At 35.3% G+C, this 21,078-nt stretch overlaps 1 protein-coding gene across 1 annotated transcript; it reads left to right on the plus strand.

Annotated features, from left to right (window-relative positions):
• Positions 1-2,993: 2,993 nt before the first annotated feature.
• Positions 2,994-19,924, plus strand: LOC143258650 (U7 snRNA-associated Sm-like protein LSm10). Its single transcript, XM_076517922.1, has 2 exons — positions 2,994-3,164; positions 18,685-19,924. The coding sequence occupies exons 1-2, from the start codon at positions 3,031-3,033 to the stop codon at positions 18,956-18,958; spliced, it is 408 nt and encodes a 135-aa protein (XP_076374037.1). The 5' UTR covers positions 2,994-3,030; the 3' UTR covers positions 18,959-19,924.
• Positions 19,925-21,078: the final 1,154 nt, after the last annotated feature.

The following is a 21,078-nucleotide window of genomic DNA, read 5'->3' on the forward strand; positions in this document are numbered from 1 at the left end:
GCTTGATATCGCTACAGCAGAAATTGTTTCGATTCCCACACAGTGTACAATGTTATGAAATTCAATGAATGGACAGTCTTTTCGTACGGTGAGACACTTCATCAGTTTTTTCACCTTGCGGGTATGTTTGATACTTTTGACTAAATTATAATCCTAAAGTGGTATAATCCAGAGTATTATCATTCTTTTTTTATATTTAAATATCCGAATATAGAAACTATGAGTGTATGAATTGAATACCTGATTACAACTCTGCCCCAAATCTACTGTTATTGGCTTTGGTATCTAACAATGATTCATTACCCTATTCAAATTGTACAGTCTCTTGGAGATCTACAACAAGAAGTTTTAGAGATCATTGTATCTGTTCAACTTTCTTGTTCCATCAAAAGGCATCTCAGTTTTAAGGAGAGCAGATAATGGTTCTGCTATTTCGGAGAAATTTGCCACAATCCATCGGTAATATAATGCCAAAACAACGAAATTTCATACTTCTTCCTCACAGGTTAACGCCTGTAGCTCGCTGATGTTGTATTAGCAGAGTTTGTGGAGACTCCATCTGTATTTATTATAAGACCCAGATATTTCACTTTTGTGTCCATGAGCAGACATTTCCCCGTTTCCAATTTCAAACTCGCTGTCTTTATCTATAGGAATACTATTATCAGCCACACATTTAAAAGGGCAAGCAAATACCTAAGTATTATTGACATAGGCCGGGCATCTCTTTCATTGCAATTTAACGTAAACTTCATCAGTCTCTTAAAAGTGACAGCATATCTTGATCATTCATCCTTCTAATTCTAAAAAAAAATGTAATTTTCTTTAATTAAGAAGCTTTTCAAAAATATTGTAGAGTAGTTCAAATACAGGGCAGTACACTTTCAGCAGGTGTTGGAAACTATATCTATGAAGTCCTGCAATTATAGTACCAATATCTTCTCTTGCCTATCCACTCTTTGGTATACCCATGTGTGTGTGTCTTTCTTATTTCAAAATCACATTAGGCTGTCTGATGTATTCATTACAGGGAATCAAAGCCTTGATTTTAGCAGTGTAAATCTGAAAACTTGCCGCTGTCTCAGTGGGGAAGATGGTATATCCATGCGAAACTTTACAGATCTATTGATAAATGTGCTTGATAACACGAGATTTATTCAAGATATCGATTATAAAAAAATATTAAATCATTTATCACTTAATCTGATATAAAAAGCAGAAATAAGAATGAATAATACTGAATGTAATATTTGACTGAAACACTAAACAAGTAGTATCTATACTTGCACAATAATGCAGCAGATTGTTATCTTTAATGGATACTCTCAGTGATTGAACTTTCAAGGTTCTTTTCTAGGCAACTTAAATACAACATTTCTTAGACACGTCTTGTTTCTTCAGAGTGGCTAACGTTACACATGATGAATCATACTCATTACAACATAAGTAGAGCTGTAACCTCAAAATATCCCCGACCTACCATTGAAGGTTTGTGTGTTTTTTAATGACGTGCAAAGCTACACAAGGGCTATCTGTGCTAGCTGTCCCTAATTTACCAGTGTAAGGTTTGAAAAAGGCAGCTAGTCATCACCACCCACCTCCAAATATTGGGCTACTCTTTTGCCAACGAATAGTGGGATTGACAATCACTTTGACGCCCCCACGGCTGAAAGGGCAACATGTTTGGTGCGAGGGTGATTCGAACCCGCGAATTACGAGTCGAGTACCTAAACCACCTGGCCATACCGGGCCACTATTTAAGGACATTGCTTTATGTATCTTTGCAAAACATACAGTAATTAGCGATATCCTCAATGACTAGAGCAGAATAACGAACAAACAAAGCCAGTTATAATGAGATCAACTTATTTGAGCACGTCATGTGAAACTTGCAAATGTACATATCAAAGAATAGTTTAACATTCTATAAGAAGATAGAAGCGCATTTTATATTCATATATATTTTATATTTAAGACTTCTGACATGATAAAAATAGTTTTTATATTTTAAGACTAGAAATAGATAAGTCCGTTTGTCTAATGTCTGGAGAAGACTAATGATCAACAGTTTGTAATTTGTTTAAAACAACTAAAAGAAAAATAGTTTGTTTATTTTTATCTCTTGACAGAGTATATCATTAAATACCTCCAGTAGTTCGGGTGCTGTACTCTCAATTTGTGAAACACGGGCCCGAATCCTTTCACAGAATATGTTCGCCCATTTGTTGTTCGCCAACAAGGACGTTATAAAGTAACAGTAACTTCTATTATCCGATCAAATTAGCCCAATAGTTGGCGGTGGATGGTGTCGAATAACTGCCTTTCCTCTAGTCTACATTACCACTTCTGAATTACAGTTGCCCTCGAATAGCTTTGCGTGAAATAAATAAAGAATTAAAACAAACTTTGAAGTGAAACTTTGCGTGAAATATTAAAATAATTATGTGGAAGTTGTGTTTGTAAAGTAACGTATTAAACTAGCTGCCTTCCCTCTAGTCTTACACTGCTAAATTAGGGACGGCTAGCACAGATAGCCCTCGAATAGCTTTCCGTGAAATAAATAAACAATTAAAACAAACTTTGAAGTGGGATTTTTTTTTTTGTTTGTTTGGGAATTTCGCACAAAGCTACTCGAGGGCTATCTGTGCTAGCCGTCCCTAATTTAGCAGTCTAAGATTAGAGGGAAGGCAGCTAGTCATCACCACCCACCGCCAACTTGAAGTGGGATCAGAAGATAGACCTATGTGGCTTTGCTATAAGAACTACACCCACACAAACAAACTTTAAATATTTATTACATATATACGTACTTAATGTAGAAATGTGTTTGATGAAAATTTAATCATTAGTAATATTTCGAATTCATCAGTACTTTTACTTTAAATTGTCTCTTTTTCACTTGTGACTAATATTTAAAATAATTATGTGGAAGTTGTGTTTAACACGTTACTTTACAAACACACAGACACAGAACAACAACTTAAAACTGCTCAAAATAACAGTGTCGCTACTGTTAATCTTTGTTTACACATGGCGTCGTTACGTGAAAGAGCATTGTCTACGAAAACGCTCGTTTGTCTTATTCAAGCGCTTCAGGAGAGAGAAACAACAGTGGAACTACGAAACGAAGTATCGATTTCAGGAAGAATAGAAATAGTTGATGGGTTAGTATTATATTATGTTATATGATCAGTGAGTAATGGGTTAAATGTGAGAAGTTTTGGGAAAACTAAATATTTTTGGGTGCATTTTCTGAAATGTAAGTCCTAATGAATATATTATTAAAATTACTTTTAGATCTTGTGTTATAAATTTAGTTTTTAAAGGGTTAGGGTCATTAAAATTTGCTCGTGCAGCTTTATAACAGTAGGGTTCATTGCTTATACATTTACACAAGTGTAGTAAATTGTATGTGCGTGCTCAAAACTTAAAAAGAAAGTTACTTGTATAGTTGGAATAATTGAAAACACTAATTTCTGTTAGTTATTTAGTTTTGATATATTAATCAGCTTATGCATAATTTTATTTAAACAGTTATTGTACATGATGCTAATTGATGTTTCAAAGGTAAATAGATAGTTAAATATCAGTTAATCAAGTTTATTCCCTGCTAGCAACACGTGAAGCAAGATGGTGTTAGAAAGTTTAGATTGGATTTCTCAATTAAATTTGTGTTTTTATATTCAAGATTTATTTATTGGTTGTTTGAAGTAATTTAGGAATGACTTATATCTCAGATAATTTAATATAGAAAATTATAAGGAATATCATGAAAATTTCAGATGTTTGTGTGGATGAAGTGATTGCATCAGGATGAACTGCTCTTGCAAAATACTTTTAAGAGTCATTTTACACTTTTATAGTTAACTGCAAAGTAATTTTATTTTACTTTGTTAAAATGCATAAAAACCAATTTCTGAGGATGTATACTTCTCTTCACACAGAAAACTATCTTCCCTATGACTGAGTTTCAGAGATTTGCATGCCACTAGCCTTCAAGTGACTCTCACCTAAGTTCATGAAATTTAAACAATATGTACTTCTGCATAATGATTTTATCATGCAGCAAAAGCCCTCCACTAATTGAAGGGTGACGTAGCCTCCCTGTGCACTAGCTGTATTTGTGATTTTCCATGATACTGAAAACATCAGTCAGTTGTAAATTTAATAAGATTTGTGATATTTAAAGAACTTAATTTCCTTCCTTTTCTTTTTAGACAATGAACACTCATTCACATAGTGTTTTTTTACTACTTTTCTGAGTAACTAATTTTCTTTCGCATCTTGTGTAACAATTATGGCTTTTGGAGGTATGTTACCTGGGATGTTGTGGCAGCCATTGTGAATAGGGCAACAGGTTTCCTTATGATACCAGAAACTTTTGCTTCAGTTTCTTTTCAGATGTTTATTCTCCTCATTTGTGGGTGAATGAGGAGAACAGATCTGATTGTTCTTGTACCTGCTTAGGCTTTATGGACTTCTGTTTCTGTGAAAAATAAATTTTAACTTTCTCAAATTCTTTGGTCATGATTGATCAGATACTAACCATTTATCTAATTTCCCCTATTTTATGTTCTTGTTTCCTGCTTCTGACTTTCCACAACATCAAGCTTCTCCTTTCACATCCATCTCTTATTTTTTAAGTTTTAGTATTTTTTGTCCCTTTCACGATTTTTACTTTTGGGATTGCTTTTACCTTGTAGGTTTTGAGAGGGAAACTTTTGGCATCTGTTTTGCTTTGAGTAGTCACTTTTTTTTTTTTCTACTCAATCCTTTTTTTTTTACCATACAACTTTACTTATTTTCCCTATACCTTCAGTTTAAGGCATGCCAAAGTGCCCTGTGGAATTTCCAGGTCATTTTTATTCTTTGCACTTCTCCTTCTTGGCCATTTTAGTTCTACAGTTCTCTTCCTGAAGGTTGTTGTGTGAGAGATATTCTTCCATGCCAAGTTCGACTTTTTTCTTCCTTTGCCTCAATCCATTTTTTTTTTGCCTTGAATTTTGATGGTATTCGTGATTTGATTCAATCACATACTTCACTTTTTTTTTCCTTGTCTTTGTCCCTGGATCCCTATCTTTTGGTTCCCAACATCCTCTTCTTTCTAGTATTAGACCTTTCAAACTTGTTGACAATGTTTCTGTTGTGTTGGGTTGTCATAGTTTGAATTTCTATGGCCATACTTTTCTATCCACACATATCTGTTGGTCCTTGCATGATTATAAATATGCTGTGTGGAATTTCTGGACCTCTTTTACCTTCCTGTATTGTAGTATTTGTATGGATGGCTAGATCCATCCAGTATCACCCTCTGTTTTCCATCACCTCCTCCCACACTGGTAATACATCATTTCATTGGTGCTTTTCTCTCTTGTAAGAGAGCACTCCTGAATGTCAGTTTTAAGTCTGGCATATAGACCTCAGGTGAGTTCTTTCTCCATATCCCTGCACTTAAAATTGTCATAGATTGTTGGGTGTGGTCTTATTATTACCTCTCATACTGGATTACTTCATTAAGTCTCTTTTCTTAGGTCTTCCTCATTTAACTGCTGTGGGTAAATGTGATCCAGAACTGCTTGCTTTCAAAACATCTTTCGAACAACCTTTCTATTCCAATTTATACGGATGGTTCAAAATCAGGTGACTCTGTGGGCTCTGCCATGGTTTGTTGTGGTTCAGTGGTTGTGTGCAGAATCCCTCTACAGCTTCTGTGTTCACTGCTGAACTGTATGCCATATCTCTTGCCCTGGATCATATTGAAGCTGAGCAGTTCTTCGACTGCACTATTTATACTGACTCCCTTAGTTCTCTGCTGGCCTTGGAATCACTTCACATTGGCTCACTCCCTGTTCTCGCCGATATTCAAAACCGACTGGCCCATTTTCATTAACATCTACTTCTATCCAGTTTTTCTGGATACCAGGCCACGTTGGTATTTGCAGGAATGTGCTTGCAGACACGGCAGCTAAATCTATCTCCTCTGACACTATCACCACTGTGCCTATTCCGTACATGGACTATGGTCCTGTATTCAAGACTCGGCTCCGTGCCAGCTGGCAGTCCACTTGGAGTGAGCAACGTGACAACAAGTTTTTCAAATAAAACCCAATATGGAGCTTTGGCCGTCTAGCTTCTGTAAGGTTCGGAAGGAGGAAGTTGTTCTAACTAGACTACACGTTGGTCACAGTTTTTTAACTCATCGTTTTCTTTTATCTGGAACTGATGCACCAGTGTGTAGTTTGTGTAACACTCAAATCACTGTAAGCAACATTTTACTTTCCTGCCATCGTTATGACTCTCAACGACGGCATTATTTTAAACATGTTCTATCCCAGGGTTTTTCTGTAACATTGGACAGTGTTATTAGTCATGGTGACACTGTCTACCTTGATAAAGTTTTTAGTTTTTTAATGGTCATTAATCTTTTTAAACCTCATTTAAGTGTTGGATATTTATTCATTACACCTTTTTAACACTCCTACGAAAAGACGTTTTTAGTCCTGATTTCTCCAAGCCCGTTCCCCTGGCTGTGGTTTCGCTAGATAGTAGATAGGGACAGTGGGAATCTCGTTAATCCCTTTATTAATGGATTTAAATGGCAATTTCATTTAAATACAAAATTATTAGTCTAATATTAATAACCTTTCAAATTGCTCTGGGGCCTATTAGGCCCCACTTTTCGTAGGAGTGTTAATTGTGGTTCCCTTTTCAGTCTCAATCTCTCTAGTTCAATTTGACATTGTAAAATGGCCAGAACATTAAATAACTCGTGACCAGGACTGGAAAGGCCAACTTCAGGTGACTAACGCTGCTGTTTGAACTACCCATTAGACGTCCTGGCGAGTTGTTATTGCACTTTTGCTGCATGTCATTTAACACTTTTATTACTTTACCTTTTAGTACTGGCCATAATGACACATAATCCGGAACCAGGACTGGAAAGGCCAACTTCAGGTGACTGACTGTGGTTCTTGTACTTACCTGTTAGTCCTCCTGGTGGGTTATAATCATTACCATTTTGCTAGAGAAAGTCCTTTACAACTTCTCTTACTCTGCTTTCTCTCTTAACATTGTAGACTAGGTGTCAACATTAATTTTATACTTTTTCTGTTTTTCAATGATGTTTTGTTTTACCTTCATTCCCTTTTATGTATTTTATTGCATTTAATTTATTTTTACCTTTTTACTGTACTTTTGGCACAGATAGCCTAGCTGCTTTGTGCCATAAAACACTAAATCAATCAATCAATGCTTTCAAAACCTAAACCTTATTTTTCTTTGATTAATTTTTATACAGTTTGGTTTCGTTATCTGTCATGTACCTGATTCTTTGAATCAGGTTGTGAACTGCCTTTCCTTTTTGGACTAAGTTCTGCTTGCAGAATATTTCTTCTGTCACTAGTTTCCATTGAGGATGCTCTCTTGAGCTCTCCACTGATTATTGTCCAGCCAAGTCCCTTTCTTTCATTCTTCCTCTCTTCCAATCATCTGTTCTCTATCCATTGGCCCTAACTGTCACTGCCTTTCACTTGGTCTTGTCTTACACTTGTCTTAATGCTTACCAATCCTTTCTAGTCTTTATCTTGGATACTGGCCTTCACTGGAGAGTTTTTATTGTTTTCCTTTGGTCATACCACTCTGGCTGACTTGTCATTGGTTCTTTTTCTGTTTCACTTGATAACCCAATCATCTCTTCTCTTCCCCTTCCAGATATGTACTCTATTGCTTTAGCATCTCCACCTTCCTTTCCATCATGAGATCTTTTTCTTCCACCTTTATGTTGGGATTAGTCCATTTCATTGCCCATTGAACTGGAGTTTCCCATCTGGTAATCCTTTCATTTTCCATTCTGGGCATCATTCTGTCTGCTTCTACCCACATGGGGGTTGTGTGGCTTTTGATCTATCAATTGCTACACTTTCCTTTACCAGACTGTTCTCCATATTTCAAAAGGCACAATGCCTTTATTGTTTCTTGGGTGGCCTTGTCTTCACCATTGTGCCTTTTTAAGATACTACAGGATGACATCCTCCCTCCCACTAGGACCACAACAAGGGACTTTGATGTCATCCTGTATTCCCTTAACCATGCCCATTTGAATCATTGAAAATATTAAACTTTTACTGCCTTTTTTTTCATCATCTCATATTCTTATTTCTCAAAAATGGTCCTTCCTCCCAAGGTCTTCAGGCACTTAGGTAGAGAGCTCAGCCTTTCTCATCCATCCTTCTATTTTACTCTTGTATGCTCATTCAGTCTTGGACAGAATTTTCTGCCCTGTTCATGCCAATCATGACTACTTATCTTGTACTTTTCACTTTACATTCTGGTATTCCTCTTATTCCAGAGGTAAATCACTTTCTGCTTTTATTGGTATGGTCTGCCAAATTCTTTAAGTCTTCTCCTCACTGAAGATTGTTGCTCACAGATGGTCTGCCTTCAGTTCCATCAAATTTATCACTTCTCTTATTTTCTTGTCATTTGTTTCTGATGGTTATGGAATGAGATAATTCAAGTTAGCATGAGGATTATCTTGCATAACATCTTTACCCACTTTATTTACCATCTGGCTGTCTCATCTCCTGATGGTCATTACCTACCTCCATTCTGTCCTACAATCTACCTATTGTCTTTGGACAGGTGAGTATATTTCTCTTTGGTTTATAGCACTTATTATAAGAATCATATCAGGTGGCTGGTGGTGCCTTCAAGGATACACTTATTTCATACAATTCTGCACTGAGTCGAGATAACAAAAAGTGCTCATACTGTCTGCCGTAACTCTGTATATTCCAATTGTTAAATAAAATCACTTGAGGTATCCTCGTAGTTTATTATAATGTATGTGCACTGTCCAATCCAGCCTGGACTATTGTAAAGAAAGTCAGTACCAGAGGGTGCTCTGCCTGCTTCCCTGTCTTATGCTTGCTATTCAGAATAGGTTTACAAGATTATCTGTTGTACCATCTCTAATAAAATACCTTTCCAGCTGAAACAGGACATATGGGGATCCAGCATTTTCTCTGTGTCTCCGCACAGGGTCATTCTATGCCAACTCACCTAGAAAAAAACTTTTCCCAGTTCATGTCATCACAACTGGTGTTAGCCCAAGAGTCTGATAATAGAGTTGAGAATAATATAATTAATAATTTCTGTAGCTTCTTTCTTGGCTGGTGTCAGTCCAATAAGTCTGATGATCAAGGTGAGCACTAGGTACAATCTGAATACTCCCATTCACTGTACAGATATTGTCTCTTTTACCTCTTCTGTGAAAGTACTTGGGTGGCCATTTTTTTTATTCTGCTTATATACATGACACATAGGCTTGTTTGCCTCTTCGTTCCTTTTATCTGAGCAAAGAATGTGTCCTGATGAGATAAGATATGGCTTCTCATCAGTGTGCCTCTATAGAGTCCCTACTATTAGGAATCAAACGTCATGAGTATCCTTCAGGTGCCTTCTGAAAGGACCTCATCTAGGTAACTTCACACTTCTCCTCTACAATATCAATGTGTGATTTTAGCTTTCTGTGTGGGAAAGTGTGTATTGTCTTTGAAGTTATTTTTCTTATCTAAAAATGGTTTTCTGATAGTTACTCACCTCATCATGCACTTACTCCACTTTCAGCACAGCTTAGTATTTTTTCCTCATCATAGAATGAAGATCATTGAGGCAGCTAGTATGCAGGGAGGCTGTCTTTCAATTGTGGGAGCTATTATTCATTTCCTTATTTTCTTCAGTTTCATATGTGTTCTGTCAAGTGGTATGTTCTTTTGTACATTATTTTTATTAGGTGGGTACTAGGGCTCTCCAGACCATGTACAGCTTCTTTTTGCATCTTCCCATGCCCAACAGTAACTCACATCAGCTTACATCTTTGAGCAGTTGCTCAGGTGGGGTTTCTCATCAATTTGAGGAAGTACTTTGTTACTTTCTTGTAGTATCTTATTCATTTGAGTGTTCTTTTGTCTTACTGTCCTGGTTAAGTCCAGCCTTCTGTACTTTGGCTCTGGAATATGGAATGGGTAGTCACAATAATCCTACCTTCTTCTCTTTCTGCATGGGAAATTTGTATCTCTTTTTGGAGGAATGTGGGTTTTCATGGAAGCTGTCATTCCCTTTGGTTGGGTGCACATGCATTACTTTCATTGGATGCTTCTTGACCAGTGGAACCTTTCTCAAAATCCTTTCATTCATAACATATCTTTTCCACATGGGATCAGGGCTAATTTGGCAAGGACATGACCATTGTGGGGTGCCCATTTCTTCACCTTATCCTGAGTCTTATCTGTTCATGATGCTTTGTTGGTGAGCTAGAGAGCATTCCTTGATTCTCTAGAGACATTAAATTGGTAGTCAGTTGAGGAAGCTACTCTGCATATCTGCATGTTAAATATTTGGCAGTTCATCAAGTTTTATATTGAGAGAGGGTAGTTTTGATTTATTCTGACAATTCTGTTGTCATCAGGTCTATCACCAAACAAGGAGGAATGTGCCCAGGTCTCTGTTGTTTCAGACTCTAGATTTCTTAAACTAGGCTAATGACCACAATATGATGGGTTTGGCTTGTCTTGTTCCAGGAGTTATCAATCTTTTAACTAGTATCTTATCATGTCTCAACCAGATTCTCCATAGAGTGATCTGTTCATTGTCAGTATTTCTATGGGTCTGTTCTCCACTGGAAACACCACATATATGTGTGTGTTTATTGTATTTTCCTTTCATTGCAATAACAAATTGCCTTTCTCTTTAGTTTCCAGCTCCTTATCCCTCAGATTTGGGGTAAATATCCCTAAAATCAGACTCTTCCCCTATGTCTTTTTCTTCATACTACTCCTTGTGTTTTCTTAGTTGCTCCATATTGGTTGGCTCAGCTGTAGTTCCCCTGCTCTGGTTTTACTGGAGAAATACTCCCTGTCCTATTCTCAGTTGTTATTGCTTCAGCATATTCTTACCTTTTCTTCCAGTGGAGTACAAGAGTCCTTACCCCTTCCAGTTTCCAGTTGGAGTGGTGGACCATGGAAGTTTTATACAATAAACCAAATCAAAATTTGTGCATCATTTGTATTCACTCAGTGAGAAGATAACTATTGTTGATATATTTAATATTACATACTGTCATAATAAGCTTAATATAAGGCAATTCTTGATGATTTTTATCTTGGTATATCCTCTTCTGTTCTTTCAGTTTACCTCCTCTGTGATCTACACATCCACCCATGTATTTGCTGTGAGGGGGAGGAGAGGATCATGGTGGTTGAGGGCTCCAACCCTAACACACCACTTTGGCCTTGAATTCCTGTAGATGCTTGGCCTTGGGTTGGGTCCCCTTGGATCAGTAAGCTGGTCCACTTGGGCAAGGGTCAACCAAGTACCAGTGTTGAATGTTTTTAACAGGTGTTGTGGACATTGTAGCTGATGCTGGTGTTTAGGTATAGCCCTCACAAAACCCTGGGATTGCTGCAGTGTCCTTATTTGTCATTGTAATGAGTCCCCTCATAGGGACCCATGGTGGGTGGGATCAATGAGCACTGAAATATTCTTTTTTATTATCAATCCTCCAATTGAAAACTTAAATAAAATAGTGAAGAAACCATCCATAGGTAAATGACCATGTCTTGAAGATTCTGAGCAGCAGTCTTCAACATCTGTAACACCTGTACTTCATTTTCTAATACTACGTTCTCTTTCAGAGAAATCTTCAGGGCAGATGTCTCCATTTTTCATTCAGAAGGGACAAGAGGGACTTGCTAGCTCTCCAGAGTCAATAAAGAAGCTTTGCTTTATTGACATATTGGTGGAAACATCCACATTTCAACACAGTGAACTCCTCTTGCATTCAAAGGCGATTGGGGATATACTTTTTGAGGTTACACCTCATGCTATTTTGAAATCATCGTGAGGAGTTATTGTTGAGATGGATTTGAAGAACATCCTCAAGTCAGAGATTTTTGCTGGTCCCTGAGAAAAAATTTTTGGGGCTTATCTTTGACTGTAAGTTGACCTTTATACCACACATCAAGCAGCTATGGGTCAAATGTACAAGAGCACTGAACATCCTCTGTGCCCTCTTTTCCATCACATGGGGAGCAGATAAATTTCTATGCTAAAGATATATTGTGCTCTTATTTGATCACAACTAGACTATGGATCATTGATTCATGGCTCTGCCAGGACCACGGCTTTAAAGATGCTGGGCCCTGTTCATCATCAAGGACTTCATCTCTGCACTGGGGCTTTCTGTACTTCCCCTGTTCAGAGCTTATACACAGACTCTCATGCACCTTTGCAACTCTGCCATTTGCAGCTGTCTTTACTATATGTTTCAAAACATCGTTCCTTACCAAAGCATCCCACCTGGGGTTGTGTTTTCCTTTCTCGGTGGGCCATACTTTTTCAGAACAGATGATCTGCTATTGCTCCCTTTGGACTTCATATCCAAATGCAGTTGGATAAATTAGGTCTGTTCTTGGATAACATCCATTGGTCAGCCCATCCTGCCAGGTCATATTTGGGGACTGTAATAAGCCTTATCTTTAAGTCATCTGAGAAAAGTAAACACTTTATTGAAAATACTGTCTGTTATTTGCTGAAAATCTTTCAAACCATTCTTCCATTCCTATTTATACAGATGGTTCAAAATCAGGTAACTGTGTGGTCTCTGCCATGGTTTGTTGTGGTTCAGTGGTTGCGTGCAGAATCCTCCCTACAGCTTTGTGTTCACTACTGAATTGTACGCCATTTATCTTGCCCTGGATCACATAGAAGCTATGCAAACTCAAACTGCACTATTTATACCGACTCTCTTATTTCTCTACTGGCCCTGGAATTGCTTCACCTTAGTTCACACCCTGTTGTTGTTGATATTCAAAACCATCTGGCTTATTTCTCTTTATCATCTACTTCTATCCAATTTTTTCTGCATACTGGGCCATGTTGGTAATCACAGGAACAAGCTTATTGACTCTGCAGTTAAATCTGTCTGCTCTGGTACTGACATTGCTGTGCCTGTTCCATACATGGACTATGGTCCTGTATTTAAGGCTCTACTCTGTGCAAGTTTTCAATCAACTTGGAGTGAGCAATGTGAAAACAAGCTTTTACAAATAAAACCCTCAATTGGACTTTAGCCATTTTGCTTCCATAAGGATTGGAAAGAGGAAGCTGTTTTGACTAGACCACACATAGGTTACAGTTGTATAACTCATTGTTTTCTTTTATCTGGGACTAATGCACAACAAGCCACATTTTACTGTCTTGCCGTCATTATGACTCTCACTCAACGATGGCACCATTATAAATATGTTCCTGTCCCAAGGTTTATCCATAACAATAGACAGTGTTATTGACGATGGTGACAATGTCCACCTTAGAAATGTTTTTAGTTTTTTAAAGGCCATTAATCTTTTTAATGTTATTTAAGTTTTTTAATTTATACATTAGACCTTTTTTAATATGATTCTCTTCTAAGAATCAAAGTACATCTAGTTCAGTTTGAAATTAGAAAATGCCCATCAAATCAAATAACTCGAAACCAGGTCTGGAAAAGCCAACTTCAGGTGACTGATGTTGCTGTTTGAACTGCCTGTTAGTCATCCTGGTGAGTTATAATTAAAATATTGCTACAAGTCTATTAAAAGTTTTGTTACTCTACTTTCTGAAAATGTCTATAACGTCAAATCACACAATACCAGGACTGGAAAGGCTAACTTCAGGTGACTAATGAAGGATTTTTGAACTTACCCATTAGTCTTCCTGGCAAGTTATGATAATTACAATTATGCTACAGAAGGTTCTTTACAACTTATATACTGTAGTTTTTCTCTTACTACTGTAGACTAGATGTAAAAATTGGATTTAATACTATTTATGTTTTTATTTCAAAAATTAAACTTTGCCTTGTTTTACATCAATTTCCTTATATGAATTTTACTAATTGTACTTTAGTTTTAACTCTTTACTGGATGTTTGATGCAGATAGCCTAGTTGCTTTCTGCCATAAAACACCAATCCAACCAACCAATCTTGGTATACTGTTGATCATGAAATAAAATTTTTATGCAGGATGATTCTACTAGATATTTCCTGCCCAGATGGACCACACTTGTTTACTTACTAAAACACTAGGGGCTTCTCTCAGAAGTTTTGCCAAGGCTGACCACACTTGTGGTTCACAAAATAATTTTTTTTTCTATGCAAGGTGCTTTCACTGGATGGACAATGCTTGACATACATGCTCAGTAATATCAAAAGCTGCTTCCTCCTGTTGTTTATACTTGAACAGTCTACTCATTGATTTCTAAGTATCTTTTGCAATTTTTTGCTTCAGGTATGTTGGTTTTGGCAGTTTTATCTAATGAACTTGTTATACAGTATCTTTTCCCTATTCAATTATCTCAGATACCCATTTCCTTTCCATTGTCTCAGAATCCTACAACCAACCAATGTCTGATCAGGCATACAAGGCCTATCCCTGTAGATCATCAAACCTGTCAATTATTTTTTTCAGGTTTTTATTCTAGGCTATTTGTACTACTCAAGGAAACCAGAGACTATTAGCCTATGATTGAATTGTCTTGCCTCAATTAATTTTTGCTTCTAACACAATTTACTATGGAATCTTTTTCTCAGATAGAGTTTTTTTTTTCTGGATTTGCAGATGACAAAGGTAATGTCATAAATATTGATATGCATATCTTGATTTCCCATTTATCTTTGGTATGTTTATCATCAGGTAGTATATCAATTTTGCACCCTACCCTTTCAGCTTGCTTTGGTCCTGTATGTCTTTTGTTGAGTGGTTAAGACATTTCCTCAACATTTACATGTTCAAGGTTTTTGCTTCCATCATATGTATGACTGTTTTCTAATAGCTCTTTCCAAAAAAGGAAGCAGCTCATGTGGATTGGATAACGAAATTAGAAGAGTCATTCCTGTTGTCCACTTGGTGGTTTGTTTTCAACATTTATCTCAATAGGGTACAACCTTCTTTTCTTTGGCTTTCTTTGATGGAGCTTTTAGTTCTCCATGCCCTTAATGTTTCTTCTCTTACAGTGTGTGAGGTTTTATTGTTTTGGGGAATATGGTCTTCCATAGCAGCCCTTATGTTCTTGGTTTGAGCACATGTGCAGTTTCTTCTGTACACCCCGAACAACCAATGGAACCTTGTGTGGGATCCTTTGGAGATTTCTATTTTCCTTCCTCTCCCTCTTGAATATGACCTGCATTGGTGGTTGGATAAAACTTGCACATCAACAGGTGTTTGGCTTTCTTCCCTCTTATCCAGGTTTTTATACCTTCACACATGCTTCCCTTCAGAGCATGGGGGAAGGCATGGGTCAGTCAGGTAGAAGCTTTGGATCAGTGGTTGCTGACCAAAATATATTAACAAATCAACATCCTGGACCTTCTAGCAGTATTTTATACCTTAAATTATTATTTCATTTTCTAGGTTATAGTTGAAGTACTGCAGAAAGTCTGAACTTCATATTTTTTTTCCCAGTTGTACCAAAAGGTTTTAAAAAATCAGCTTAGCTGTCCAGTAGGTGAAGAACATTTTATGAATATACAGTTCTGTCTGCCTTAGTTTCTTCAGGTGTTAAAACCGAGTCAATCGTTTCTTTAAACAAATGGTTCCAACAAATAACCTTTTTTGCAGCTTTAAAGTGTATATGGTCTTCACAATGTTGTTCTGGAGCTCATAGATAACACCAAACACTAGAAAAAATAATGTGTTCTTTTTGTTTTGTGTCATGTTAATGTTGCTGTGTTTTCTTTAAGTAACGTGCAGTGTACACATGTAAACAGTCTTTTAAATGAAAAGTTTTTCTTTTAAGAAATATTTGAATAGAGTGTATATCTTAAGTACTTCTTTGTAAAACAGTAAGAAAATTAGAAACTAGGCTATAATTGTTAAATTCATCTAGAGAAAAAATGTTGTTTGCACACATTATATAGGTCATTGTGACTGATTCTGCTTTTTTAGTTTTTCAAATTCCATTGTATTTCTGATTTGATGAGCTTCTTTTGATAGACTTTTATTTATAGCCTAAACACAGCTGTTTTGTGCTGTTCATTTATTCTAAAATTCAATAGAAGTTGATTCTCACCAATTGAAATTCTTTTTACCACTGATTTTTCACATGTGACTTATCTTGGAATATCTTTATATTTCTATGAGATGCATTTTTTTTTCTGAAACATCACTAGCACTACCACCATCTGTACCTATCTACTCTCCAATTCACACAAGTATCAGTGAAAATGTACTGGTTCTCAGTTAATTTTGTTTCTGATTGTAGATGTTAATCAACATCAGAGTTCTTTGAGGAAGCTGTTTCCTCCCCTTGTAGCCCTAGCTGTATCGGTCAACAGTTCCAGTCACAGCTTGAACATGGCTTTCTTTCATAGTCCTTCTGTGAGGAATGTTCAACCACAATTTAGATTAGCTGTTGGAAGCCTTGAAATCCCGTTTATCTGAATTTTTCAAAATACTGAATACCTGGCATTTTAATAACATTTTGGATTTTTTATAGACAATTGCAACTGACTGTTTTCTGACAATTTCTAAAGCATGAATGTCTAAGAAACCTGTCAAAGTAACAGTTAACTACAGAATGTCTTACTAGCCAATGAAAACAAGGTTAGTGAAGCACAAATTAGACTTCCACAACCTTCCAGTGATGAAGCAAATTTAAGAATTGTACCATGATACTTGAAAAACTACCATATCTTCTTTCTATTTTAGTTTATAAAGTAAACTTGGTAGCTTATCAGAATATTTAGAAATTTTTAGATAGGCACAATTTTAAATTGCTTATAGATTAATATATAGGAGATTTATCTTGTGCAGTAAGGAGCCTATTTTATTGAGTAGTTACATGTGGTCAAGGCATGGGTTCCATTTAGGTATTTTTTAACCTTACCCATGAACAATATGATCTGTTGTCTATTTATTACAGTCTTATAAACTAGCCATATTTCTTGTAGCAATATTAAAATCTTTTGCATCTAATGAAATTGCTATTAATAGTTGTTTGGAATTTACAACAGAAATAAATTCCACACCTTTAGTTTCAAACTTCTATAAAGCTAGCCTTGATATAACTTCATCTTTACTAATATTTTTATTCTAAGAAACTAATTAGTGCGTATCATTTTATAGACAACCTTTCTTGTGTTAATAAACTAAACAAAGATGATTACAAACTACTCCTACAACTTTCTGTTAAAAAAACTACTACTTTTATCTTTCAATATTAGCCAAAAGATAGTGTACATATAGAATCATTACTTGGCCCAGCTTTAGCCAGCTCTTCTTTGTTAATGTAAATGCAGATGATTGAAAAACTGCCCTGTCAAATATAAGCTGATACTTTACAAATTTTATTTATATGTATGACATATTTATTGTAGCTTAGAAGCCAAGCTTTTATATTACCTGATTACTTGAAAACTTCTGCCACCCTAATTACTAACTTTCCCTAAGAATTTGGACAACACCATCCTCTGACTTGTCTTGATATACTAATCATAAGTTGAATAACAGTTTTCAACACCCATTTACTGAATGAAGATTTTTTTTGTTTTATCTTTAAACTAAATCACACCTATAAACTATAGAATCATGTACTTTGTCTTTTGGACTATGCTTTTAAAACTTGTCATAGTGACCAAAGTGTACTCAGAGAAATAACCTTTTTCTGAAATTCTAAAATAGTTTTTTTTTTTTAAATCCATCACAATAAATGACTTTTCTCAACAACAAGAATACCCAAGTATCTTAACTGTTCAATGCTTCTGTATCACTCTTTAATCTTTTCCCCTTGAAAACAAGTATAATGTTAAAAAATACTAAAATATTAGTCAAATCAATTTACTCAAATGTTAAATTGAAAATACTATTTAATCTATTACTTTCTGACTGAAGGCCAATTACCATCCCACTATGCTCAGATCATTTATGTTTATATGTGTGGTAAATGTCAGTCTCTTTATAATAAGTTCAGCATTTAAATGTTAAAACATGTGAAATAGTATTTTCAATTCACTTATGTTGTGATATCCCTTGTTTACCCTTTCTGTGATAATAGCTGTAAATCGTGACAAAATATCAATCTGATTTAGCTAGTAAAGAAACTCTTCTCATGGAAATAAACAAAACAACTTCAAATAATACTGTATGTTACTAAATTACTTATTGCTTTTTAATACTCAGTTTGTTACAGGTAAGAGAATAGTTTAAAATATATTTAGGTTTATCATTGAATTTTCATTGAAATATGTTTTAATTTATGGAAAGAAACAACATGATTTTGTCCTGATTTGAATGGAGAAACCTTTTAAGTTCTGTTGTTATTCTCCATGATAATATACAATTAATTTACTTTACAATACATTATATATTTTAAATGTTTGTACATTATTTAAGACCCCATTATATTATTAAAGTTTGAATAGCTTTCATTTTAATTTTTGATTTTATTAAAAAATTCTCAGCTAAATAGTGAGGATGTACTAAACTCAAAATATGCTAATTAAAAAATGTTGTTTTGAAATAATTGTTAGTGTAACTAAATAGGAGAGAAATTCAACTCAATATATATTTGTTTGAAATATCTATCTATATGTATATATAAATGTATGACTACTGTATTAACTGTTAGTGTTTTAAATTCTTTCTAGATACATGAATCTCACAATGAGTGATGTGACTCTAACCACACCAAATAATGAACAACGGAAATATGAAAGTTTTTTTGTTCAAGGGAAGCAAGTAAGATTTGTCCATATTCCAGATGATATTAATATTGTTGAAGCCATTAAGCAACAACTGAATCTCATTCGTGGGCGTGGTCAATATAAGGAAAGGAAACAACACAAGAAAGCTTTAGCTCAAACACTAAAAATTAGACAAGAGAATTTAAAGATGAAAGAAAGACAACAAGAATTACCGTGACTGAGTCTCAGTTCTGAGATTATTATAAGTGTATCTGCATGTTTACTAAGGTGACACTTTTCCAGTACTGTTGTTTGATGTTATCACTTGTACATCTTACAGATTGAATCTATACATTGATAAAAAAAATATTTCTAATGATCTTATTGAGTGTGCAATTGTGAATTATAAAATTTATCTTTGAAATGACTTCTTTGCTGAATGTCTTGTATGTTGCTACAATAATAGTGTGTGGGCAGATGGTTAAATCATGAACAGTTAGGTTTAGAAAGGTAAATTTAAAAGAGATAAAACTTTAAATATCTATAAATATATGTGGCTAAAATAAATATGTTAAATTAGACGTATGTCTTTAAGATACCATCTTTTTTGTCATGGTGCCTTAACTGCCAATTAAAAGACATTGTAGTTTATGTAATTTGTGGGAGGATAGCCAGTAGCTCTTGGTCAAGAAGCAGTCTTTGTTTGGGAGTTTTCCATATTGAAGTAAGTTTTAACTTGACAATGACCTGTTGTGTTTAACTGTTTTGAAAATTAGAAATATAAAAGATTTTTCCAACTGTGGACTGAGCAGTCATATAAGATGAGATGTACAAACTTGCTTGATGACATAAATTGACTAGAAATAGTGATGCTATTTATTATCGAGTTAATTTTTTCTTTCATAAAATCAGAGGCTATTCTCTTTTCATTGGTTATAATATTAGTTTTCTGGTGTGTTTATAACTAGGATTTATGAGAAACATTGGTAGAGACTGAACATTTGCTTACTTACAAGAAAAACTTACTTCAAGTAGACTTGCCATGTTTCTTGTAAAATCAAGTTGTCTTGAATTTGTACCTGCTTGTGTCAAGGGTATTGAGAATTTGACCTTGGTAAGACATTGTAATCTATTGTTGTCTGTCAGATAGAAATTGTCATTCTTCATTGTTTGTCTTGTAATAAATTGTTTGTTTCAAAGTAAAGTAATTGTGTCTAGTTTCAACTTTTTGTTTGGTTAAACTTGCCTTTTTTCATACTCTTTATATATTTACTAAGGAACTTTCCATTTTTTAGAATTTTGTACCTTCTAGGTTTGTTTTTATCTTGTGGGAGAGTGTGACCATCCGAACTGCTTGGCATAATTATGAGACATTTTTTTAAATCTGGTTCCACCAAGCACCCAGCTGTATTTGTCAGACAGAATAAGAAAAATGTGATTGGAGTTGATTGTATAAGTAATGTTTCTTCTGCAACACATTGTCTAGCTTCCAGTGCACTTGAATCACTGAGTGAGTACTTTACAATTAATTTGGACTTAGGTTGGCAGTGGGAACTCAGGATTTAACTTGCTGATGTCTTTATTGGTAAATGTTGTTGCAGTGTGTAGAACATTGGCAGCATGTCATTGTATAGACATCACAGGGTGTCTATTAAACTAATCACTGCACAGACTTCTATGGAGTATCAGAGATATTGCTGAAATAAGAGGACTGAGCAAGTTAACATCAGAGGGAATGTTTGGTCATTGTTGGTGATGCTTGTAAGGAAGAAAAAGGAGCATCAGCAGTTTGGTTTTGACTTCAAGTGAGTAAACATGCTATTATGCCTTAACTCTTTCACTATGGGTTGGTATAGTATACAGTCATGTGAAAAAATTAGGACACCTTATGAAAGCCTGTGTATTTTTGTAACAATTTTGGATATATAGATATTTAATCTCAATTTTAACAATACTGAGAGATTATAGGAATATAACTAAACAATTAAAACTAAAGAAAAGACTTTTCAAAATCTTCTGTAAATGTAATACTACAAAAATGCATATTTGAACTGAGGAAAATGTTAGGACACCCTACCCCCTAATAGCTAGTGTTACCCTCTTTGGCTGAAATAACTGCAGTGAGATGCTTCTTGTAGCAATATACCAGTCTCTGACATCGGTCTGAATAAAGTTTACCCCACTCCTCAATGCAGAATTCTTTCAGCCGTGAGATGTTTGAGGGGTTTCTTGCATGTACAGCCTGTTTCAAGTCACCCCACAGCATCTCAATGGGATTAAGATATGGACTTTGACTCAGCCATTCCAGGACTCTCCATTTCTTAGTTTTCAGCCAGTTCTTGGTGGATTTACTGGTAT

This window comes from Tachypleus tridentatus, chromosome 8 (assembly GCF_004210375.1).
Source record: "Tachypleus tridentatus isolate NWPU-2018 chromosome 8, ASM421037v1, whole genome shotgun sequence".
Classification (NCBI taxonomy): Eukaryota; Metazoa; Arthropoda; class Merostomata; order Xiphosura; family Limulidae; genus Tachypleus; species Tachypleus tridentatus.

Excerpts from the sequence above, each read along its gene's own strand:
- LOC143258650 (XM_076517922.1), top strand. The coding sequence starts at position 3,031 with ATGGCGTCGTTACGTGAAAGAGCATTGTCTACGAAAACGCTCGTTTGT. Across the intron at positions 3,165-18,684 it reads AGAATAGAAATAGTTGATGG|ATACATGAATCTCACAATGA; the intron begins GTTAGTATTATA and ends AATTCTTTCTAG.